Below are 25,097 nucleotides of genomic sequence, written 5' to 3' on the forward strand. Positions count from 1 at the left end.
CCATTCCAAGAATGGTAAATTTGTGTGGAATTCTCTTGCTGAATAATGCCAGCATTTATATATAAATAAGGCATGAAATAGAATTGGTCTTGAAGGATGCATTTAAACCTACAAAGATAAGTAGTAATAAGCAGTACAGGGACTAAAGGGGTTCTTTATAGAAACAGATTTCTGTAAGAATAGTTTGGACCTCAAAATAGTCAAATGATTTTTTTTAAGGATAGCTGTGGTTATCATAAAAACATTTTAAATAACCAAGAATGCTATGGCACCTTGGGCACAAACTAGTTCATTGGAATGAGCTTTTGTAGACCATAGCCAACTTGGTTATAGTTATGAAGCCGAATGAAAAGTTAGCAAGTATATATGCGCATATGCTGAAAGCTAAGGTAACAAGGCCCCCTTCAGACATTATACTTAAAGTGAAATAAACATGTGAGAGGTGGGAGGATCCCTGTTGCCCTCCAACTAATAGAGGAAAAAGGTCTGAAGCAGGGAGCCTTCTTTATTTGGGGAAGCTCACCACACATTTTAGAACCCTGGTTTTTCCTGCTTCAGAAGCTTACTTTCCACTGGTTGGAGGGGATTGGGAAGCAGAGCAAACATGCTCATCCCTGTCTACCCCATCACATGTTTTACTTTAAAGTATAATGCCTAAAGAGGGCTAAGGTGAGAAACATATCATGTAATTGAGTACTTAGCCAAATGATAGAAAATGCACTAGGATATTAGTACAATCATGATATTAAAGTGTGGTAACGTGGTGGAAAGTTCATTTTAAAAAAGAACTACACCAAGTTCAAGTTCATCCTGTCCAAGAAGGAACTAGTTCCAGCTTGTCCTTTTTACAAAATGAAACAGTTAAGTTCAAGTTCATTCAGAATGTTACAAGCTGATGTGCTGAAGATAGGGTCCAAAAGTAAATCAGGGGCCACACACAAGCACTAAAATGTCTGACAGAATATCAACGGGTGACATTTTCCCCATAGTTATATTTCCATACTAGAAAAGAGTTGCCCTCTTTGATTTGTGCTAGCCACTCTGGTGTTAAAGGCACAAGGCATTATTTGCTTTGTTCCTGAACCTCTATTTCTCACTGTAAGCTGCTCCTGTTGGAAGAGAGCGAATCTCTTCAGCAGGGAAGAAAAGGAAATGTCTCATATTCCTTCCTTCTGATCGCTAAACGATAGTGATTAAGTGACTAAGGGTGAAATCCTGCATGGGAGCTCCTGGTGCTGAGGGGCTTCAGGATGTGGCATACCTGTGGCTGAGGAGGAAGGATGTCAGCTCCGCTGACACGAGTTCCCCTTGGGCACAGCCAGGGCATTCTACCACCACCTGGGCACAGTCAAGGCATAGCCAGCTCAGCTGAGACCAGCACAAGTGGACCCAGTGGAAGGCCTGAAAAAGGGGCTTTCCAGGGGGGTGTCAGGGCAGAAATGAGGGAAGGGGGACTTGCACTACATCCTGAGCCCTCCATCCTGGCAGCTGATAAGCCAGGAAAATGGATGGCGGAAGGAAACATGCATTTCGTTTCCTTTCCCTGTGCCCTGCCAGCAGCTCCTGAACAGAGGTTGGATGAAGCGTCCCCTTTCACTGGGGCCATTTCTTCCAGCCTCTGAGTTGGATTGCACCCTAAGTGTCCTTAGCAATTACATAGCACCTCAATATCTGCCTAATAAGCCTAATGTTGCTTCCATGTTTTACTTTCTAACTTTCTCTATAGATGACTAACTCACTTTTTAAAAAAATAAATAAATTGAAAGCTCAGAATGTGATTTCTACCCCAAAATGAACCTGTTTCACCCTTAGTTTACATCGCAATTATGTGAACTATGTTCAGGAGTAATTCAGAGAGTTTTTAACTAATTCAGTGAACTTCATTCACCTGAACTATTTTATTCCAAGTGCTGGATGTGGCCAGTACCAGATGCTTGTTGATAATCAAGCCTATCTGAATGACAACAGTCTGTGTAAAACAGCGACAAAATATAGCAACTATAAATACCTATCATTGTGCATGTGCACACCTTTGTGCTGATATGGGACAGGGTGTTAGACTCCCAATATGTTGCATGAGGCATAGGTGTGCTGCAATGCCTGGTTGAATTCACCCAGCAGTTTAATATAGATGTTTAATGATGGCAGTGGTGGGGTTGAGCAGAGTTCCCCAATACTGCCTTCTGGAATTGACCTTGTAGATACAAACAATGCGTCCCACCCACAATTCACAGCACCAGTCCAGGAGGACACCGTGGTCAATGGTGACAAAAGGTCAAAGAGAGAATTATTATGGTTTCTGTATGACTCTCAACAGAGGTGATAAATCAAGGAAATCAAGACTCTTTCAGTGCCAAAACCAGGCCTGAAACAGCATTGAAATGCATCATGGCAATCCATTTCATCCAAGAGAGACTGGCATTGAACAACTATTTGTTTGAATACCTTTGCCAAAAATGGAATACTTGTTTCTGCACAATAGTTATTGCAGTCTTCTGGGGATAGAGATGATTTTTTAAGGAATGACTACACAGATGACTTCTTCAAGTGCCATTGGCCAGTACGTAAATTACTTCCTGGTTTCCATCTTTTAGTAATAAAAATTGATTATGCTAGGCTGGTAAATGTCCAAAGCTTGTAACACAGCTATACTTGTTGGCAGGCTAACAAATGCTGAGAATTAGAATTTTAAAAGTTGTAAAAGGCTTGCTGAGCATAATACTTTGGAGTTCATCTAAATCTTTTCTGCTGATTTAGTTGAAAAGAAAGTAGCCAGTTATTCTTGTATGTCCCCCAAGAGCTGTCTTGATAAAATAAAAAAATATTTGTTAGTGTACCTGAGAGTGATCAAATTGCTTTTCAGAAGGAATAATCTAAACACTGAACTAGAGATACAATATTGCCATCTGAACTGTTTTATTGTTATATTGTATTTTATGATGTATTTTATTATGATGTAATGTATTGTTGTTAAATTGTACGTCGCCTAGAGTGGCCATTGGCCAGATAGGCGACCCACAAATTAAATTATTATTATTATTATTATTATCTGTGGACCATTTGTAGAATGTACTTTGTGCTTTGAACATGTTCTCTTTAAACATAGTGAATATTTGATTTTTTGAAAGGAGGAAATTCATAATGTGTTAAGGATATATGTATTTTTTAAGTTATTTTTTTCAACCACCCATTTCCATGGCATGAATTCATTTTGGGACGTGCCTCAGGATTTACTTTCTTTCTCTATCTACTTTCTTTTTGTATTCTTTAGCATCTTATGAACATCTGCTGTCTGTTTAAAAGTGGCTTGGCCATGCTGACATGAAAGGGTTGGACATTAGATGTGTGTGTGTGTGTGTGCGCGTGTGCGCGTTTTAAGGTTGTTGTGACTTGCCCTGGAACCTCTGGGTGAAGGGCAGGCAATAAATGCTTTGCCTTCCTGTAGGTGGAGGTAGCTCGGAGTTTGATACGGATCTTCTGTGCCAGAGGTTTGTTGAAAAATAGTTTTGGAAAAGAACATACTGTTCCTGCTACACCTCTGGCTCTGCAAGTTTTTCCGTGGTTCTAAGCCTACACCAGTCTTGCTCCCTGTTTCTTTCTCCATCCTATATTGTTCTCATCTCCACTGCATTTTCTCTCTGACCTGCAGTTTTGCATTGCATTTCAGTCATATGTCTTGGCTCAATCAACTTGTTGAGCAAGATCCAACCTGTAGAGATCCAGATCTTCTTTTTCTCTTGAGATGTCGTGACCCTTCTAGGAGAATGCCACTCCCACTAGTGCATGGCACAGGCTGACACTGCCACTAGCCTATCTCTCTTCCACCCTCATACATAACCAGGAGTGCTGGGAAATAGTTGGGTGGCTCAACTTGAGTGCCTCTTGTAGATACATGCCAGTGTCTTGCCATGTTAAAATTCATGCAACTAATCCTGCCTCCACACTGAACTTTGAGCCTATGACTGTGCACAGGCCTTGTGTATTCTGTGATTTTTTGAAAAACAATACGGTACCAAACCGGTGCAGTGGGCGAAGGGTACCATGCCCTTTCTCATTTCTCCTCCCCTTCAAAGTGGTGTGTGGTGTACAGTGTACAGTGTGGTATAGTGGTTAAGGTGTTGGACTATGACCTGGGAGACCAGGGTTCGAATCCCCACATAGCCATGAAGCTCACTGGGTGACCTTGGGCCAGTCACTGCCTCTCAGCCTCATGAAAACCCTGTTAATAGGGTCGCCATAAGTCGGAATCTACTTGAAGGCAGTACATGTACATTTTTCAAAGTGGAACAGAGGCAGCTGATTATTGCAATCAGCCTCCACAATGAGCAAAGCTGAGGAGGCTCCTCAGATGCTTTGTTTAGATGTTAACTTAATGTAATTTGAATAACAAATCATGTAAATAATTTAAAATGAAAATACTTCTTTCCATTCAGGGGTCGATATAGAGGCAGCTCGGAAAGAAGAAGAACGAATAATGCTTCGAGATGCAAGACAGTGGCTTAACAGTGGTCATATAAATGATGTTCGGCATGCAAAATCTGGTGGCACAGCGCTTCATGTAGCCGCTGCTAAAGGGTATACGGAAGTCTTAAAGTAAGTTTAATATGTAATGCAGATTTAAACTTTGCTGTAGGACTTTCTGTAGTATAGGCCAGCCCTTTCCCAACCTTTAGGTCCCCAGATGTTGCTAGGCTACAGTTCCCATAATTACTGATCATTGACTATACTGGCTGGGGCTGATGGGAGCTGTAGTCCAGCAACATCTGGAGACCCAAATGTTGGGAAAGGCTGGTGTGGACTATTCCACAGCTCTTCAGTTTACTTATTTAAATTGTGTAACTTTTGAAAGTCTTTATGTGTATAACCTTTCAGTCAATATAGAAATGTTGGGCTCCTGCTGGGAAGAAGGGTGGGAAATAAATAAATAAATAAATACATGTTAAACATATATTAGTATACATTTTAAAAGTTTTCAAACAATGATTGTGGACTACTAAAAGTTAGATATGATGGGTCCAGTACTCTGACCTAAGCTCAAATAGATGTTTATGGCGTGTCTCACTTTCCCATCTAATGCCCAGAACCTCTGCTACCTTTGTATAGGTGATGTCCAATTGTAGCTGCCTACCAGTGAAGCGGATTTCTGTTGGCACAACAAGAGCTCCCCTTCCCCTCTGTGCACCCCTCAAATCTTGTGCAGAGGGCTGGGGAACCCTCTGGAGCAGACTGGGGAGAGGGCAGGGGGAAGAGAGGAAGGGGAAGTCTTTTTGCACCAGGAGAAGTCTGCTTATGTAGTAAACCCTATATGTTCATTGCCAGTTTGAAGCCTCATTTCAAAATAAAGACATAGTAAAAAAAAAAAAAAATCAGTGTAAACAAATATTGGTGGTCCATGTGAGAATTTCTATGCTCAATAGGCTCTTCAAATGCTATTTTGGTGCAAGGCAGATCTACAATTTTTAATAGCACTCTATTTCATTTGTTTTGCTGTTGTTAATCTAATTTATTACATTTGTTCAGACTTTTAATACAGGCTGGCTATGATGTAAATATTAAAGATTATGATGGCTGGACACCACTTCATGCGGCTGCTCATTGGGGTAAAGAAGAAGCATGTCGAATATTAGTGGAAAACTTGTGTGATATGGAGGCTGTCAACAAAGTGGTAGGATTTCTGTGTAATCCTTGTCAAAATGCAAACTTTAGGGTCAGTTGACTTGGAAGGAGTAGGATGCAAATGTTAGATTTGCTACTGCTGTATAGGCAGTTTGCTAAACTTCTTAGCATATTTATGTATACTTAAGATACAAGTAAAATAGGGCTATAATAATCCTAGCTATATTACCCATAGTCCTTGTCTGAAACTTGGAATTTAACGTTTTCTTATCTCTGTGCAGTGCTGAGTGCCTAAAAACATAATGTTGGCTTGAAAATTGAGCTGATATAAAATATATTTGAATTTCACCAAGGAGTTACCTTAATGCAGCGCTAAACAGTTCAGCTGTATATAGAAGCTGCAGTAAGATCATTTTAAAATACACTTTTATTTTGTCCTGTTGGTTTGAAGTACTTGCTTAAACTATGTTTTAGCTATAATCATAAAGCAGTTTGTACACAATTTGAGTTGTTGGGTACTAGATTATTGCATTTGCTACTTTTAAATTTATGCTATGGCCTATTATATTTGTTTGTAAGTCTATACCCAGCCTTATGCACTTGTATATGTGTCCAGAAAGTGAAGCAAGATAACTTTATGCCCATTAAACAGAGAATTAGCTTCATAAATGGCAAGTGTTTTGCACTGGGCATGTAGGAGTTGGGAGTACCTGCAGAGAGCAACTTCTGTGGAACTTGGTTCCCTCAAAACATGTTGTTCTTGTTGATTTATTACCCACCCTTTACCCTAAGTCCCAGGGCAGGTCACGACAAGACAATTTAAAAGACAGCATTAAAAACCGTTTAACACCAATTATAATCTCAGGAATAGGGTGGGTCCTAATATCTATCTATATATCTGTCTATATATCTATCTGCTCTTAGAGGTCACTGATTCATAGTGTCGCCATAAGTCGTAGTCGACTTGGAGGCACATAACATCTCTCTCTCTCTCTCTCTCTCTCTCTCTCTCTCTCTCTCTCTCTCTCTCTCTCTCTCTCTCTCTCTCTCTCTCTCTCTCTCTCTCTCTCTCTCTCTCTCTCTCTCTCTCTCTCTCTCTCTGTCTATCTATCAGTCAATCATCTGGTGTGGGTGTGTGTATGTATATATATATATCAGGTGTGGGTGTGTATATATATGTGTGTGTGTGTGTGTATACACACACACACACACAGAGTAAAGATGTGCATATTGGTGCTTATAAGCTTCAAAACATTTATCTAGTAACACAGGTTATTAAGTTGGAAGTGTATTTTAGTCCTCCTTTCTCTCTGCTAATTGCCAGTCCTTTTTACAACAGGTCTTGCAAATTCCTCTATTTAATTTTAAGTTTTGCGTATTTGTGTCTTTTGCTGAACGTGCATTTGGAAGCTGTAGCAGATTCCCAGTGCATGTGTACACTGTAAGATGCAGCCTTTACACATGATTGTGTACATGATTTTCTCCTATACTCATGTAGGAAAAGATTTTACCTGTTTGTTCATTATATTCTAAACTGCCCTTCATCCTAAAGGAATCCCAGGGTGGTAATACATTCAGTAATACGTCATATATAGTAAAATCACAGACCATAAAACCATATATACTAAAGATAAAAATCATGATGAACAAAAATAATTCTCGGATCATGCCCCCCAATGCCTGATGGAACCAAAAAAAAAGTCTTTATCTGGTGATTAAAGGCTGTTAATAAAAGGGACAGTCATATTTCTAATGTAAGGGATTCAACAACCATGATGCCACAGAAGAGAATGTCCCCTTCCGTGTCACTGCATAACACGTCACAGACACAAGTGGGACCTTGAGTAGGGCCTCCTTCACAGATTTTAAGGCTCAGAGTGGGAGATACTGTGAGAGGCACTCTGTCAAGTATTTGGGACCCAAGCCATATAGGACTTTGTGTAATGCAGCCCTTAATGTCCTACATAATTGCTGATTGTATTATACAGCAACGAGAGTGGCAGTATATTATAGCCAGTGTGGATTTTTCACATTCTGCAATGTTAAATTGAAAATACCCCCCATGCCATTCTGTTGCTTCCCATAAGCTCATTTCAAAATAAAACCTTACCAAATTTACAGTCCCGAATTCAGAAACACTTGCTTAACAACCCTCTCAATTTTCATGGCGATAAACAAAACAGTCAGAAAGAATCAAGAGTTCAAAGTCTAAAGAGAAAAAAACCAGAGACCTTTTGGACTTTTTTCTATCAGAGTTCTCATAATCTGTTGAAATTAATTAAAAATCAGCCATGTTCACAGAGTACCTATAATCCATTTACTGACCTTGCCCTATATTCTCACCTTCATCTTCTGTAGTTTAACAGTTAAAAAAATGCCTGGCTGATTTTTAATTAATTTAATAATTTTTGCATTGAACCCAATGATAGTGTCGGGCATGCTCAGTAAGAACCAACTGTCAGTGTTCTAAAAGTCAGACTCACACTTGCTTGGCTTGCATAATCGGGGCCACACCTACGCCAGACTTTGATTTCACTTAAGACAAGTCATGGCTTCCCTCAGAGAATCCTGGGAAGTGCAGTTTGTGCAGGGTGCTGAGAGGAGGCTCCTATTCCTCTGAGAGAGCTCCAGTGGCCAGAGTAGTTTAAAAGACAGCTGCTCTGATTGAAGCTCTGTGAGGGGAAAAGGGCATCTCCTAGCAACTCTCAGCACCCTTCACTAACTACACTTCCTAGGATTCTTTGAGAGAAGCCATGACTGTCTAAAGTGAAAAAAAGGCCTAGCGTGGGTGTGACTAGGACAGCTTTGGTTTAAATTTGGGTGGGAGGCTACATGTGCCTGCTGTATAATAAAAAGTTGGGGGAAATCCTGAAAAGCAATGATACGGTTCACAATCTTTTCCTTTTGGAAAAGAAAGGAGCTTCCCCTCTGTCCAGTGCCCATCCACCCAATCTCCTCCTCTCCCCTCCTCCTCTCCCCCAGTTCAGTGTTGGACTATGACCTGGGAGACAAGGGTTCGAATCCCCACACAGCCATGAAGCTCACTGGGTGACCTTGGGCCAGTCACTGCCTCTCAGCCTCAGAGGAAGGCAATGGTAAAACCACCTCTGAATACCATTTACCATGAAAACCCTATTCATAGGGTCACCATAAGTCGGGATCAACTGGAAGGCAGTCCATTTCCATTTTCAAATACGATTGCACAGAAATAAATCCAATTGAACTCAACAAGTATGCAACTGATCAACTCCACCCTTTCTTCTCCTCCCTCCTATCCCCTCCCTCCTGCCCCTCCCCTCTCCCTCCTGCCCCTCCCCTCTCCCTCCTGCCCCTCCCCTCTCCCTCCTGCCCCTCCCCTCTCCCTCCTGCCCCTCCCCTCTCCCTCCAATCCCCTCCTTCCCCCTCCCCTCCTCCTCCCCATGGTCAGCTTTACCTATCTTAAGCATGATTGCATGGGAGTAAATACCATTGAACTCAATAAGCATGCAAATGACCAAACTTGCCCTCCCCTGCCCCTTCCTTTGCCCCTCCCTCCCCTCCCCCTACTTCCCCTTCCCCCTACTTCCCCCTCCCCCTACTTCCCCCCTGTCCCCTCCCTTTCTCCTTCCCCTGTCCCCTCCCTTTCTCCTTCCCCTGTCCCCTCCCTTTCTCCTTCCCCTGTCCCCTCCCTTTCTCCTTCCCCTGTCCCCTCCCTTTCTCCTTCCCCTGTCCCCTCCCTTTCTCCTTCCCCTCTTCCCTCCCCTCCCTTTCTCCTTCCCCTCTTCCCTCCCCTCCCTTTCTCCTTCCCCTGTCCCCTCCCTTTCTCCTTCCCCTGTCCCCTCCCTTTCTCCTTCCCCTGTCCCCTCCCTTTCTCCTTCCCCTCTTCCCTCCCCTCCCTTTCTCCTTCCCCTCTTCCCTCCCCTCCCTTTCTCCTTCCCCTCTTCCCTCCCCTCCCTTTCTCCTTCCCCTCTTCCCTCCCCTCCCTTTCTCCTTCCCCTCTTCCCTCCCCTCCCTTTCTCCTTCCCCTCTTCCCTCCCCTCCCTTTCTCCTTCCCCTCTTCCCTCCCCTCCCTTTCTCCTTCCCCTCTTCCCTCCCCTCCCTTTCTCCTTCCCCTCTTCCCTCCCCTCCCTTTCTCCTTCCCCTCTTCCCTCCCCTCCCTTTCTCCTTCCCCTCTTCCCTCCCCTCCCTTTCTCCTTCCCCTCTTCCCTCCCCTCCCTTTCTCCTTCCCCTCTTCCCTCCCCTCCCTTTCTCCTTCCCCTCTTCCCTCCCCTCCCTTTCTCCTTCCCCTCTTCCCTCCCCTCCCTTTCTCCTTCCCCTCTCCCCTCCCCTCCCTTTCTCCTTCCCCTCTTCCCTCCCCTCCCTTTCTCCTTCCCCTCTCCCCTCCCCTCCCTTTCTCCTTCCCCTCGGTCAGTTTTAACTATCCTAACCATGATTACATAGGAGTAAATCCCATTGAACTTAATAAGCATGCAAATGATCAGACCTGGCTTTTCCTTCCTTCCCCTCTTCCTTTCCTGCCCACTGCAGCCCTCCCTCCCCCTCCCCGGCAGTTTTACCTATCCTAAGCATGATTGCATGGGAGTAAATCCCACTGAACTCAGTAAACATGCAAATGATCAAACCTGTCCTTCTCCTCCCTCTCCTCCACCCATCCCCCTCCTCCCCTCCGCCCATCTCCTCTCCTCCGCCCTTCCTCCCCTCCGCCATTCCTCCCTTCCGCCCCTCCGCCATTCCTCCCTTCCGCCCCTCCGCCCCTCCGCCCCTTCCTCCCTTCCTCCCTTCCGCCCCTCCTCCCTTCCGCCCTTCCGCCCTTCCTCCCTTCCGCCCCTCCGCCCTTCCTCCCTTCCGCCCCTCCGCCCTTCCTCCCTTCCGCCCCTCCTCCCTTCCGCCCTTCCGCCCCTCCTCCCTTCCGCCCTTCCGCCCTTCCGCCCTTCCGCCCTTCCGCCCCTCCTCCCTTCCGCCCCTCCGCCCCTCCGCCCCTCCGCCCCTCCGCCCCTCCGCCCCTCCGCCCCTCCGCCCTTCCGCCCCTCCGCCCCTCCGCCCTTCCGCCCCTCCGCCCCTCCGCCCCTCCGCCCCTCCGCCCTTCCGCCCCTCCGCCCCTCCGCCCTTCCGCCCTTCCGCCCTTCCGCCCTTCCGCCCCTCCTCCCCTCCGCCCCTCCGCCCCTCCTCCCCTCCGCCCCTCCGCCCTTCCACCCTTCCTCCCCTCCGCCCCTCCGCCCCTCCGCCCTTCCACCCTTCCTCCCCTCCGCCCTTCCTCCCCTCCTCCCCTCCGCCCTTCCGCCCTTCCTCCCCTCCGCCCTTCCGCCCTTCCTCCCCTCCTCCCCTCCGCCCTTCCGCCCCTCCGCCCTTCCGCCCCTCCGCCCTTCCGCCCCTCCGCCCTTCCGCCCCTCCGCCCTTCCGCCCCTCCGCCCTTCCGCCCCTCCTCCCTTCCGCCCCTCCGCCCTTCCGCCCCTCCTCCCTTCCTCCCCTCCGCCCTTCCGCCCCTCCTCCCCTCCTCCCCTCCGCCCTTCCGCCCCTCCTCCCTTCCGCCCTCCGCCCCTCCGCCCTTCCGCCCCTCCGCCCCTCCGCCCCTCCGCCCTTCCGCCCTTCCGCCCTTCCGCCCTTCCGCCCCTCCGCCCTTCCGCCCCTCCGCCTTTCCGCCCCTCCGCCCCTCCGCCCCTCCGCCCCTCCTCTCCTCCGCCCCTCCTCTCCTCCGCCCCTCTCCGCCCCTCCTCCCCTCCGCCCCTCTCCGCTCCTCCTCCCCTCCTCTCCGCCCCTCCTCCCCTCCGCCCCTCTCCGCCCCTCCTCCCCTCCGCCCCTCCTCCCCTCCGCCCCTCCTCCCCTCCGCCCCTCTCCGCCCCTCCTCCCCTCCGCCCCTCTCCGCCCCTCCTCCCCTCCGCCCCTCTCCGCTCCTCCGCCCCTCTCCGCTCCTCCGCCCCTCTCCGCCCCTCTCCGCCCCTCTCCGCCCCTCTCCGCCCCTCTCCGTCCCTCTCCGCCCCTCCCCGCCCCTCTCCGTCCCTCTCCGCCCCTCCGCCCCTCTCCGCCCCTCCTCCCCTCCTCTCCTCCGCCCCTCTCCGCCCCTCCTCCCCTCCTCTCCTCCGCCCCTCTCCGCCCCTCCTCCCCTCCTCTCCTCCGCCCCTCTCCGCCCCTCCTCCCCTCCGCCCCTCTCCGCCCCTCTCCGCCCCTCCTCCCCTCCGCCCCTCTCCGCCCCTCCTCCCCTCCGCCCCTCTCCGCCCCTCCTCCCCTCCGCCCCTCTCCGCCCCTCCTCCCCTCCGCCCCTCTCCGCCCCTCCTCCCCTCCGCCCCTCTCCGCCCCTCCTCCCCTCCTCCCCTCCTCCCCTCCGCCCCTCTCCGCCCCTCCTCCCCTCCGCCCCTCCTCCCCTCCGCCCCTCTCCGCCCCTCCTCCCCTCCTCCCCTCTGCCCCTCCTCCCCTCTGCCCCTCCTCCCCTCCTCCCCTCCGCCCCTCTCCGCCCCTCCTCTCCTCCGCCCCTCCTCTCCTCCGCCCCTCCTCTCCTCCGCCCCTCCTCTCCTCCGCCCCTCCTCTCCTCCGCCCCTCTCCGCCCCTCTCCGCCCCTCCTCTCCTCCGCCCCTCTCTGCCCCTCCTCTCCTCCGCCCCTCTCTGCCCCTCCTCTCCTCCGCCCCTCTCTGCCCCTCCTCTCCTCCGCCCCTCTCTGCCCCTCCTCCCCTCCTCTCCACCGCCCCTCTCCGCCCCTCCTCCCCTCCTCTCCTCCGCCCCTCTCCGCCCCTCCTCCCCTCCTCTCCTCCGCCCCTCTCCGCCCCTCCTCCCCTCCTCTCCTCCGCCCCTCTCCGCCCCTCCTCCCCTCCTCTTCTCCGCCCCTCTCCGCCCCTCCTCCCCTCCTCTCCTCCGCCCCTCCCCGCCTCTCCTCCGCCCCTCTCCTCCGCCCCTCTCCTCCCCTCCTCTCCTCCCCTCCCCTCCTCTCCGCCCCTCCCCTCCTCTCCGCCCCTCCCCTCCTCTCCGCCCCTCCCCTCCTCTCCGCCCCTCCCCTCCGCCCCTCCCCTCCTCTCCGCCCCTCCTCTCCGCCCCTCCCTCCGCCCCTCCCCTCCGCCCCTCTCCGCCCCTCTCCGCCCCTCTCCGCCCCTCTCCGCCCCTCTCCGCCCCTCCCCGCCCCTCTCCGCCCCTCCGCCCCTCTCCGCCCCTCCGCCCCTCTCCGCCCCTCCGCCCCTCTCCGCCCCTCCGCCCCTCTCCGCCCCTCCGCCCCTCTCCTCCCCTCCGCCCCTCTCCTCCCCCGCCCTTCCTCCCCCGCCCTTCCTCCCCTCCTCTCCCCCGCCCTTTCTCCCCTCCTCTCCCCCGCCCTTCCTCCCCTCCTCTCCCCCGCCCTTCCTCCCCTCCTCTCCCCCGCCCTTCCTCCCCTCCTCTCCCCCGCCCTTCCTCCCCTCCTCTCCCCCGCCCTTCCTCCCCTCCTCTCCCCCGCCCTTCCTCCCCTCCTCTCCCCCGCCCTTCCTCCCCTCCTGTCCCCCGCCCTTCCTCCCCTCCTCTCCCCCGCCCTTCCTCCCCTCCTCTCCCCCGCCCTTCCTCCCCTCCTCTCCCCCGCCCTTCCTCCCCTCCTCTCCCCCGCCCTTCCTCCTCCCTTCCTCTCCCCCGCCCTTCCTCCTCCCTTCCTCTCCCCCGCCCTTCCTCCTCCCTTCCTCTCCCCCGCCCTTCCTCCTCCCTTCCTCTCCCCCGCCCTTCCTCCTCCCTTCCTCTCCCCCGCCCTTCCTCCTCCCTTCCTCTCCCCCGCCCTTCCTCCTCCCTTCCTCTCCCCCTCCCCTCCTCCCCCCTTCTGAGAGGCAGTGACTGGCCCAAGGTCACCTAGTGAGCTTCGTGGCTGTGTGGGGTTTTGAACCCTCATCTCCCAGGTTGTAGTCAAACACCTTAACCACTACACCACACTGGCTCTCTTTCTATCTTGAGTACTTCTAATTTTAAATGCAAAAGTACACATCTTTTCCTGCCTATTTTATGTTAAGATGTATGTTAAATATTAAGAGATTGCACACAGAAAAATACAAGGGCTGAATGGCTAAAGTAAAAGATTTATTAGTGGTAGATTTTAAATGGAGCTTGATTTTTGAATGAATTTTTATCTTGCTTTCATTCTTATAAGCACCATCTGAATTCTTCTCCGTCCTTTGTTGAAGCATCCTTATCCCTTGCCATATCTCATCTCTTGTTTCCCACCCAGTGGGCCTATTTGGAAAGAAGTGTTTCTGAGCTGCTACTCCAGCCAGATTTACAGAGAAGAGCTTTATCTTAAACTTTTTATGAAGATTTATTTTGAAAAGCATTAAAGTTGATTACTAAGTCTGGAACAAGCTTAAACATTCTCATTACAATGTTCACGTAATTAAGGGGAAGATAGAGTGGGCAAGCTTATCATTTGGCTAAGATTTGAGGAGATTGCTCTCTCTGTGAACAGGCTTTAACAGTACTTAGCTGTTATGTTTTGTTAATGGAAGTGTTGTCTATCTATAAAGGCTGGGACTCAAAGAGCTACTAAGGCTTGCCCAAGGGTTGGATGCATGAATCTTTTTTAACTGAACAGCTTATTTATGTGCCTTATAAAACTGCCCTCCCCCAGTTTTAAATGAAATTTGCCATATAACATGGAGAAAGAGGGCTGCTCCTATTCTTGAAAAAATAGCTTAAAGCCCTTCTGAGCTCACCTAACTGCATGGTTCTTTGGATCCTGGTCCAAGACTTACGGGGCAAAATTTGTCTGGATATCAGCATCTGAAAATGATTTGTAGATTTTGCATTATAAACAGCTGAGACATCTAAGGATGTTTTCCCCCACTCACGCATGCAGAGCGTTCTTTATTTTTCATGCTTTATTTGTATTAACTTGATCTTTTATTGTTTGGTTTGCTCAACACCTGATAACGTAGCCAAATGTGTGTGTACTGAAACACTTTGTACTTAATTTGACATCAGTAATATGGAAGGTCTCTCTGTAATGATTATGGCTGATTTCATGTGTTCATCTAATGAGACGGTCAGTGAAGAGCAGGCATTTGTAAATCATCTAACTAATGAGATCAAATAAAAATATGCATTTGTATCCAGTGGTGACTTTGTCTCAGCAGAAAGGGCTTCCATTAGCACAAACTGTGATAATTTGTACTGGTCCCCCAACTTTGAGGAGTAGCATTTTTTGGTTTATCAGCTGAGAGGTCAGCAAAAATCTGTTTTTTCTTGTCTTGTGTGAGTGGAAGCTTTTCTGTAGAGAAAGTGTCACCAAAGGATATGACCCAATAGCCATACGTAGTATGTACGAAGTAAAACATTGAATTAATAGATGTATGACAGGTTATAATAGAGCATTGCTGTAGATGTGGTGTGTAAATTTGGCAAACTCACTAGTAAAATGTATTATATTGGAATATAATGTGATGTACAAAGGGGAGAAGGGATGGATTTCTTACTCCTCAGGAGAGTAAGAAAAAGGTGGGAGAGGGAAAGGAAGTATATGCCACTCTAGCTTATGCTCCAACACAGAACATACTGTTTAAGATCTCCATCTGAAAGGTGTATGCAAATTCAAAAAGCACACTGTGGCTTTTTCTCTAAAGGCTTTCAGGAAACAAGCACTCACTAAATATAGACATCACTGTTAAAAGATACACTTGGAAAAACTTTAGGAGTTAGCAGCCCTAAATGCATCTGCGCAGTGAATCATACTTTTAAGCAGCATCTCTCCCTCCTCATAATATTAAATATAAATGATGAGCTTGGAACATAGTGAAGATTTTGGTTGACTTGCAGGGCATAATTTTTAGATTATTTCTTTAAAAAAGAAAAGCAGCCGACATTCTGAAGGACCTCTCCAACATGAATTATGAAGTTAGCCAATGAAACTCTTAAAATGTTTTATTTATTTCTTTACTTAATTGAATCATTCTTTATAACTCTGGATGTGAACTCAATATATTAAGCACATCATTTTCTCTTACTTTAACTTACTGAATGTCCACATGAATGTAAATAGTCAGAAATTATAGTTGTGTGCCCCCAGGGTATGGTCTGAAGGCACATGGGGCTACTCCTTTGCTGAAGCTAAGCAGGTCTGGGTCTGGTCAGTGCCTGTATGAGGGACCACCTGGTAATTGTATGCATGCTGTCTTGGGTTTCATGATGGAACAAAGGCAGGATAAAATGTAAGAAAACAAGAAAATATCCAAATAAATCCAGTCATATAAAAGGATAATTTTCCTTTTTTTTTTTTTTGAAGTTACTTATTATGGGTAGTATTCAATGCTTGTTCTACCTAGAGTAGACTCATTGAATGTTAACTAAGTTGAGTCACTTAGGTTCATTATTTTCATCGGGTCTTCTCTGAGTAGTGCTTGGCTAAATACTATCTTATATGTTTAAATTCATTTAAATTTCTATTATGCTGTAACTTGGATTCCTGCATAGAGCAGGATGTTGGACTCGATGGCCTTGTAGGCCCCTTCCAACTCTACTATTCTATGATTCTGTTGCTAAAGGGTGCAGACTATCAATTGAATTTTTATATAGTTTGGTTCACTGAAATTTCACTGAAATAGATTTTTAAATAGTAATTTGACTTTTTATATGGTGAGAGAAAGGCTCAAACAAGATTATAAACAGACTATATTACACCTACCCAAATGTGACACATTGACTTGGAATAATTAATGCAGTATATGGGAGCAGTATATTTTTCCTCTGTGCTGTGTGCATTTTGGGGTGCTCTAGTTTTTTCTCACCCCAATTACAATGTAGGGGAATCCATATAGTACCAAGCAATGTTAAGGTGTTAATTGTGAGAGCCAGTGTGGTGTAGTGGTTAAGGTGCTGGACTAGGACGTGGGAGACCAGGGTTCGAATCCCCACACAGCCATGAAGCTTACTGGGTGACCTTGGGCCAGTTCACTGCCTCTCAGCCTCAGAGGAAGGCAATGGTAAACCCCCTCTGAATACCACTTACCATGAAAACCCTATTCGTAGGGTCGCCATAAGTCAGAACCAACTTGAAGGCAGTCCATTTCCATTTTCACATTGAATTGTAGAGTTGGAAGGGGCTTTAAGCCACTTAGTTTATTCTTTGCTCAGTGCAGGAAATCCAAAATTAGAACATCCTGAACAGATGACTGTCCAGCCTGTGCTTGAAGACCTCCAGCAAGGGAAATCACATCATCCCTCTAGGTGAGGAGTGAGGAACAGAATTTGACTGGCTAGTTGGATCCTGAATTCCCCCACTCCAACCTCACTAAGCCATTTTTTCAGGTGGGTGGGGTGCCCACCTGCCAGTCACATTTAAATTAAAGATGGCAATTCAAAGGAAGAACCAGAAGCACCCTTAGAGTGCTCTTCCAATTCTTCTCCATTTAGCCACAGTGGCTTGATGCTTTCTGCGTCTATGATGTCAGGTGCAGAAAAAGTGGTCATGATATGCCCAAAATGGCCTGGCAGGCCAACCTCCAAGGCCTTGCAGACCTAACTAGGCTCGTGGGACGAAGGTTTCCACACCCCTACTTCGGTAATTGTTTCTATTGATGAACTGTTCTTACTGTAAATAATTTTCTTCTAATGTTCAACTAAACTTACCCCTCAATAACTTAATCTCATTAGATTTAGTCCTGACTCCAGGACATCAGAGAACAAGTATTTGCCTTCTTTATGAGAATTATTCAGGTATTTAAAGAATGCGATCATGTCTCTCTCCCCACCCCCTCTTCTGTAGGCTAAACATATCCAGTTGTTTATGTACCCCAGACCACCTTTGCTATGCTCCTCTGAACCCGTTTCAACTTGTCTATATCCCTCTTAAAGTGTAACACTCAGAACTGATCACAGTACTCCAGCTGATTCCTGCCTAGTCCAGAATAAAGTGAAACTGTTGTTCCTGTGGCTTGGAAACTATGCTCCAATTCACAATCATTTGCAGGACAATCACCAATAAGACAGTTTTGACACTTGCTGATATAGTAATTCCTCAGTTAACAAAATAGATGCATTCCTGGACATTACTTCTTTAACAGAAACTTTACTACCAGAGTTAGGAATAAAATGGAAAGAATAGGGATAGGTTTCTACACCAGCTCATAGATGTTGGGGGCAGCTTCAACAGAGGTGCCTACCCGGTCCCCTCCCCCTCCTTATTGGATCCTTCCTTCCCCATCCCTGGGATAAAGCAAGAGGTCTCTTTAATGCAAACCAGACATGCAGACTTATCAGTTTATTGATAGCAAAGCAAAGACACAGGGTGCTCAGTTTCACCTTAAAGCACAGGCTTGAAAGTTTATCCATAGCAAAGCAAACCCGCTCAGTTTCACCTTTAAAAAGCCTTCCTTAAAAGGAGCTTCCTTCCTGGAAGTTTTGTTAACTAAGGTATTACTGTAGTGTTATCACCTTGAAACTGACTGCATTAGTGACCCCTTTGATTGGAACAGTCCTTGTAGTTCCCATTATTTAGTAACTGTAAAAGAAGAAAACCCCAGGTAGTGGGATGGTCTACAAAATTGTCTAAATTATATAATTCAAATTAATCTTCACTTAAAATTCCCCCTTCCTGCCCCAAAAGTGCACGCTTTGTGCCCACAGACTGGTAGACCTTTATTCTCTGCGTTGGGCCCAGCTGTTCAATAAGCAGCTTAGTGGCATATTCATTCCATGTATAACCAGTTCAAGCGTCCCATAATTTGACTGTGTTGCTTATTTCTCCTGCAGGGTCAGACAGCATTTGATGTAGCAGATGAAGACATTTTAGGATATTTAGAAGAACTTCAAAAGAAACAAAATATGGTGAGCTGTTTACTGCAAGAACAAACTTTTGTGGGTTAGCATATGAAGCTCCCTAAGACCACCACCAGCTTTTTAGATTTTCAGGCTCAGGATCTTTAATAGAAGATATCAAGAGTGAACCTGGAAACTTCTGTATGCAAAGCATTGTGCCACACCACGGTGGTTGTTCATTTTTTGTCTGCCTTACATTCTGGAATAGGTGCTTGTTTTTATTTAGGTGAATACTGCACTAATAACCACCCTGTGCAAGCAGTTAAGCAGTAACCAGTGTTTGATGCATGAGGAGTCTTATGATTTGCATAAAGATAACAAATTAGAAATAAAGGTCAGGATCTCAAACGCCAAAATTCAACAAGTATCTTGCATCAGAAGGGAAGTCCTGCAAAAGTTGTTAATCACTTTATGCTTGAATATAAAATTCTGCTTGAATAAGAAGGCTGGTGATGGTTCAGCATCCAAAATTGAACAATTACCTTGCATCAGAATGGAAGTCCTGTAAAAGCTGTTAACCACATTATGCTTGAATATAAAATCCCACTTGAATAAGAAGGCTGGCGGTGTTTCAGTGTCCACAGCAATTGCTGTTCCCCTCTTGGGGATTTAAAAGTGCCACTGGGAAGCAATTACGTCTATGACACAATTTCTGTCCAATTTGAGCTTCCATTCATGAAAGTGAAGATAAATGTCTCTGGATGTCCTTGTGTTTTACTTTTTTGTTTGTTTGTAAAATAGAGTTAATGTATGCTCACAGGTTGAGTCTTGTAAGGCTTTTTTCTATTTCCCCCCCAAAAGTATGTATGAACTAAGTATATGTTTTATGTTCCATTGTAAACCTGGACACATATAATACCTGTGTCCTTGTGCTAATTTAATTTTGGTAGTGAATACAACTCTGTAAATGAGAACTTTCTCAAAATGAATTTTCAAGCACATCAACTTCAAATCTTGGTTTCTGAAGCTGGCCTGTTTAAATGAACCCTAGTTAGTGTTAACTATAATATAGGGTCTGGACAATGTGGCAAACTGTATTTAACTAAAACTGAAACAAATGCTTCCAAAATCATCTTCCCCAGCCATGAGTGAGGAGGGGGATGCGTGAGCTAAATGGTAACCGCAGCTGTAATTAGTGTGATGTGCAAATGCAGCCATTCTTACTGACCATCTTTAAAAAGTATTAGCAATGTTGTGAAAGGTTAAAGGAATTTATTACAAGGCCATTTAATATTAGGACAGATTCTGAGTAGCAAAGATCCTAATCTTTTAATTTTTTTAGGATATGCTACTTAAAAGATATGCTATGACTTAAAAGATTTTTGTGTTTGCATCTGCACTTGTAAAAATTTAATTGAATCTTTTCATATCTCTTAAAGCTTCATAGTGAAAAAAAGGAGAAGAAATCACCTCTAATTGAATCTACAGCCAATATGGACAATAATCAGTCTCAAAAACCATTTAAAAAGTAAGTAGATGAGTTAAAATGAACTCTGTGGGGGGAAATTTGAAGATGGTTACTTGGAAGTTGCTGAGGAAGCATAGGAAGGAGTGACATTGTCCTAACAACATTTGTGCTGTTGTCACAGCCCACCCATTCTCATATATTTTTCCGAAGCTAGTAATTAAATATTTCATGCTTCAAAATATTGTTGTTCCAGTAAAGAGACTTTGATCATTGAACAAGACAAGAATGCATCAAACATTGAGTCTCTAGAGCAAGAAAAAGCTGATGAAGAGGACGAAGGAAAGAAAGATGAGTCTAGTTGCTCTAGTGAAGAAGATGAGGAAGAAGATTCGGAATCTGAAGCAGAAACAGGTAATGTGGAACAACAATTTTGCTTTACAATTGGATTTAAATTCACCTTATTTTAATTCACCATTGGATTTTCTTCCTTGTTTGCTTTATGCGCCTGGAAATTTAGAGGTCACTAAGGGAAAGGTATCAAATTTATTAACACACAACTACAAGACACTTCATTTTGAAAGAAACAGCTCAAACCTTGTGTAATAAATTTGCTAGAAGTTGTACAGAGTATATATAGTGCATCTATTAGATTTCATATGTAATAAATCTATATCCTAACTGGAAGATGTTAAGAAGATAATGAGTGATTAGCCCTGAAAAGATCTCAGAATCTACATTAGAAAGATAACGACCGCTGTGATGCAATTTCAGCCTTGCAGACTTCTAGAAAGTTCCTTCCCTCTCTCCCATAATCTTGTGGTTTTATAGTATTACACATTTTAACGTCATTTTTTAAATGAATTAAAAGGATCTACCTTTATCTCACTTAAATAGCAACTGTAAGCTTGGAGGTCACAATTTAATATATCTACACATGTTCCACTAACAGCTTAAGGTTCCAGGCTCATCACTTGAGCATTTCTTGAGTTACATGACTCTCATTAGTGTGTTTACTTTGTTGCTACTATGCAGTCTTGTGCCAGGAAAATATGACTGTGACACAAGAATTAATAAATGTAAACTTGGAGGTTTTTAAATATCAACAAGGCTTTCATCATACTTTATTTGGCATGCTAGAGAACTTAGACTTTTCCCTGGAGCTGAATCTCTGTGTTGCAAATTTGTACTCTCCCCCTACCCCATGGCATTATTCATTTTAAGGTGGATTCACAATAAAATGTTTTGGGACTTGAAAGATTCTAGGTGGATTAGAGCACTGATCTCATGCGTATTTTGTGTTGTGTGCATTTAAGTTTCATGCTTAAGTGAAGTATCCTTGAGTGATTTGAAAAATAAACACTGAAATGTTAAAAAGGGCTTACATTTTCCTTATCCAAATGGAGAAATATTAAAAAAGCGAACAAATCACTCTAGTTTCTTGGAAAGTTGTGTTAGTATGGTTTTTTAATATGTTTTTAATAATGTTTTTAACCCTTTTTAAAAGTTGTTTTTTTAAAATGTTTTTAATGCTGTTTTGTTTTAATGTATTTTAAGATCTGATTTTATGATGTTTTTAAAGTGTTTTTAGCGCTTTGTTTGCCGCCCTGGGCTCCTGCTGGGAGGAAGGGCGGGATACAAATTAAATAATAAATAAATAAATAGTACAATTAATGAAACACAACTTAAAATATATGTTGCGAACGGGCAGTGAGGAAGATCCAGTCCCTCTCCTTATTTGTTCCCTCCCATATGCCAAGTATGTGTTTTAACAGAAAGGTGAGGTAAAAAAAATGTTAATAATAATTTTTAAAAATGCTCATAACAGAGGGAATTGTCAGTACCTCTGCTCTGTTAACCCTGTTCCAGTGAATGCAAAGATACCCAGAAGTGTCGGAATACATCACGTCTATACTTTGTAAGCATTTTCAGTGACTCACTGTTACAAATTGTTGTAGTATAAAATTATACTATATAAAACTATTTTCATTGCTGTATCTTACATTTCATGCTAATTATATTTTGTGGCTCAGGTGGTGCTAATGAAAGTGTCTCCAGGTTCAGACATGATGGGAAAGAATGGTAATGGGTATTGGGCCCACATGCTTCCCCTCCTCTGTCATGTCTGCAAGGAGGAGATTGAAAGCTTCTGCTTTCAATTTTAAACTAATCACAGTTCACCTTTATATTCAAGCTTGGGTAGCTGTGGCTTGCTTAAACTTTCATGAATTAGAACAAGTAGGATCAAACAATGGCTTCAGATCCTGGCTTGTTCTCAAACCATGCTTTAAACCATGGTTTAAGGGATAGGGAAACTTTTCTTGCCAGTGGGCCAAATTGTTACCGCTGAGCCCCTTGGAAGGCCACCTGCCAGTCACCTTGATGTAATAGTGATGTCAGGTGCTGCTGTGTTTTAAAGCCCCGATTGTTGGGATTTCAGAGAGGAGTGCTGATCTGTTTCAAAGCCTCTTGGAAGCAGCTGTGTGCCTTGCTGGAAGAGAGAGAAGCAGTTTCCTTTCAATAGAAACAGCTTCTCTCTTCTTGAATGGCTCCTTTAAACCTCAGAAATGGGAGGTTTAAGGAGCAGCATGGGAAGGGAGAAGCAGTTTCCGTTAAAGGGAAATGGCTTGCCCCTCTTTGAGCAAGATGCACCCCTACTGCCCATCAGCAAAGGAACAATCAGCAGCCCACTTTAAGCTCCCATTTGTTCCTTTGAAACCCTGTTCTTACCCACTTTGCACCTCTTGTCATGTATGGTGGGCATGGCTTTCCTCAAAACAGCCTTGTGGGCCAAATGAAGAGGCCTGGTGGCCAAGTTTGGCCTGCAGGCTGGAGGTTCCCCACCCGTTTTAAGCAAACCACAGTTCCTTGATGCCACGTGGCTTCTATCTATGTAGTCTCTAGCCATGTTCAGACATCACATTGTGAATAAGCCTACCTACTCCTTGGTTAACATGCTATTCTCTCCTTTTGTGTGGCCAAAGCAAAGTATTTTTTTGCTTTTAGTCAACCATAGCTTCCCATGTTGTCCACAAAGGGGACTGTGGTTAACCTTAGTTAGTTTAAACAAGAGCCAGCTTCAGAAATCACAGATTGAAATTGGTTTGTTTTAAACTAACCATAGTTAATGTTAACTGCATTTGTCATTCCAGACAACATGACAAAGCATGGTTAACTAAAAGCAAAAGCTTTATTTTTTATTTATTTTATTTTATTTAATTCAATTTTTATACCGCCCATAGCAAAGCTGTCTGGGCGGTGTACAACCAATGAAGATATATAATTACATTTCAATTTTAAAACACCAAATCCTTGAAACAACAGTTAGACAAACAGACAGGACATATAACTAACATAAACAACATTAAATACAAATACTCAAAAACTAAAATGCTAAGATATTAAAAAATATTAAAATGCCTGGGCAAAGAGGAAGGTTTTCACCTGGCGCCGAAAAGATAGTAAAGTAGGCACCAGGCGTACCTCGTCAGGAAGGGTGTTCCATAGTTCGGGGGCCGCTACCGAGAAGGCCCTCTTTCTTGTAGTCGCCTTCCGGGCGTCTTTCTGAGTAGGTACCCGGAGGAGGGCCTTCGATGTTGAACGTAGTGCCCGGGTAGGTTCATATCGGGAGAGACGTTCCACCAGGTATTGTGGGCCCGTGCCGTGTAAGGCTTTATAGGTCAAAACCAGCACCTTTATTGTGTATTTTGTGTGATTTTAAAATCACAGGATATGCTGGTACCATGCTCTCATAATTTTGTCTGTAGCCAGAAACACTACAAACATTTTTTAATAAAATGGCTGAGATTTTGGGATTCAAGTAAGTGCCTTTCCTGTTGCTCTTCTTTGGAGTTGCTGTTCTAATATTCTCACATTGAAATATTTTATGTAGTGTTGTATACGGAATGTAGTTAGATGCATAGACTGATCCTATTTTGTAATTCAGACTATTTTTCAATTCAAACTATTAGTGCTCTTTTAAGTATACTTAAGTTTCAAATAGTTTGGAACAGAATCTGAATTTACTCACTGCATCTTCTGGACAATAACTTAAATGCAATAAAACAGTTCCTACTCTGCTATAATGTAGCATGGATATGGTACTGGGACACTTATTCCACAATGTAGCAAACTTCCTTTTTGTGTGCATTACGATCCAGTTCGTGCTAAACCCTGTTGTGCATAATATGTGTCTCTGTAATCTAAAATTTTAGTTGTCTTTAAATGAGTTATGAATTACTTTAAACTTTAAATGGTTTCTTTATAGACAAGAACAAACCTACAACAAATAATTCAAATACCACCAGTGTGCAAGCTGCTCCCATAGCTGTGACAACACCATCAGTTACTACTGGTCAAGTGACACCTACTTCCCCTATTAAGAAGGTAAAACAGTTTGTTTTAGTTGTTAAGAGTTAAATGTATACATATTAGTAATTAATTCCTTGTAACATTAAATGTGCTGCCTTGATTAGGTCAAGGCAGATGTTACGTAGGATGCTGTCTTATATGAAGTCAGGCCATTGGACGAACTATCTCAGTATTGTCTACACTGACTGGCAGCAACTCTCCAGGGTTTCAGACAGAGTCTTTCTCAGCACTATCTGGAGATGCCAAGGATTGAACCAGGGACCTTCTGCGTGCAAAGCAGATGCTCTGTCATGGATCTATGGCTTTTCCCCAGTGTTATACCATTTTAAAGTTTAGAATTTTGCATTTTTGTAAAATCGATTTAAATGAAATAATACTTTGCTCAGGTTTTTTAATGCAATAGTACAAGGATTAGAATTTAATTGAGAGGGAAAGGTACTCCATCTACAGGTGTGGTTGTAATATGCAGATACCATTGAGCCAACCTCACCTTAATTAGATAGAAGTTTGCATTTCCATCTGGAAAGCAAGGATTTATGCCCTTTATATTGCCATGAATTCACTGACCAAGTCACTATTTCAGTCCAGTTTCCTGTCTGCAAAATAAGAATATGTTTGTATCCAGTGATGTTCCTCCAATAAAACAATGAATTTTGATATGGTGGAGGCTTTCATCTGTGGATTGAGGCGGGAGGCGATTGTTGCTGATTCTACCTCCTTCTGCAGTCTCCTGCATCTTTCCCCTAAAACTGCCCAGAGATTTGGGTTGGGGAACACTTTGGTACAGCACAGAAGTTAATATGGTGGGGAAGATGGGAATCAGCAAAAATTGTCCCTTTCCCCATTCTACTGATGGAAGCCTCTGATCAAAGAACCTTGTGTCAAAGGAGCATCACTGGATACAGCCCATACTGTATGCATTATAAATAGGAGCAAGTTGTAACTGAGCCCCAGAGGAAGAGCTCTTGGTCAAAATGCATTGGATTTA

At 45.0% G+C, this 25,097-nt stretch overlaps 1 protein-coding gene across 2 annotated transcripts in view; it reads left to right on the plus strand.

Annotated features, from left to right (window-relative positions):
- The window catches only part of PPP1R12A (protein phosphatase 1 regulatory subunit 12A), a 170,245-nt gene that overhangs the window by 109,818 nt on the left and 35,330 nt on the right, over positions 1-25,097 (plus strand). For both annotated transcript variants that reach the window (XM_061639655.1, XM_061639656.1), the window contains 6 exons: positions 4,434-4,593; positions 5,521-5,665; positions 18,268-18,342; positions 19,713-19,801; positions 19,995-20,152; positions 24,006-24,124. In XM_061639655.1, coding sequence (XP_061495639.1) covers positions 4,434-4,593; positions 5,521-5,665; positions 18,268-18,342; positions 19,713-19,801; positions 19,995-20,152; positions 24,006-24,124 — 746 coding nt within the window. The remainder of the gene's footprint in view (positions 1-4,433; positions 4,594-5,520; positions 5,666-18,267; positions 18,343-19,712; positions 19,802-19,994; positions 20,153-24,005; positions 24,125-25,097) is intronic.

The sequence above is a fragment of the Rhineura floridana genome, chromosome 8 (assembly GCF_030035675.1).
Source record: "Rhineura floridana isolate rRhiFlo1 chromosome 8, rRhiFlo1.hap2, whole genome shotgun sequence".
In the NCBI taxonomy this organism is placed as follows: domain Eukaryota; kingdom Metazoa; phylum Chordata; class Lepidosauria; order Squamata; family Rhineuridae; genus Rhineura; species Rhineura floridana.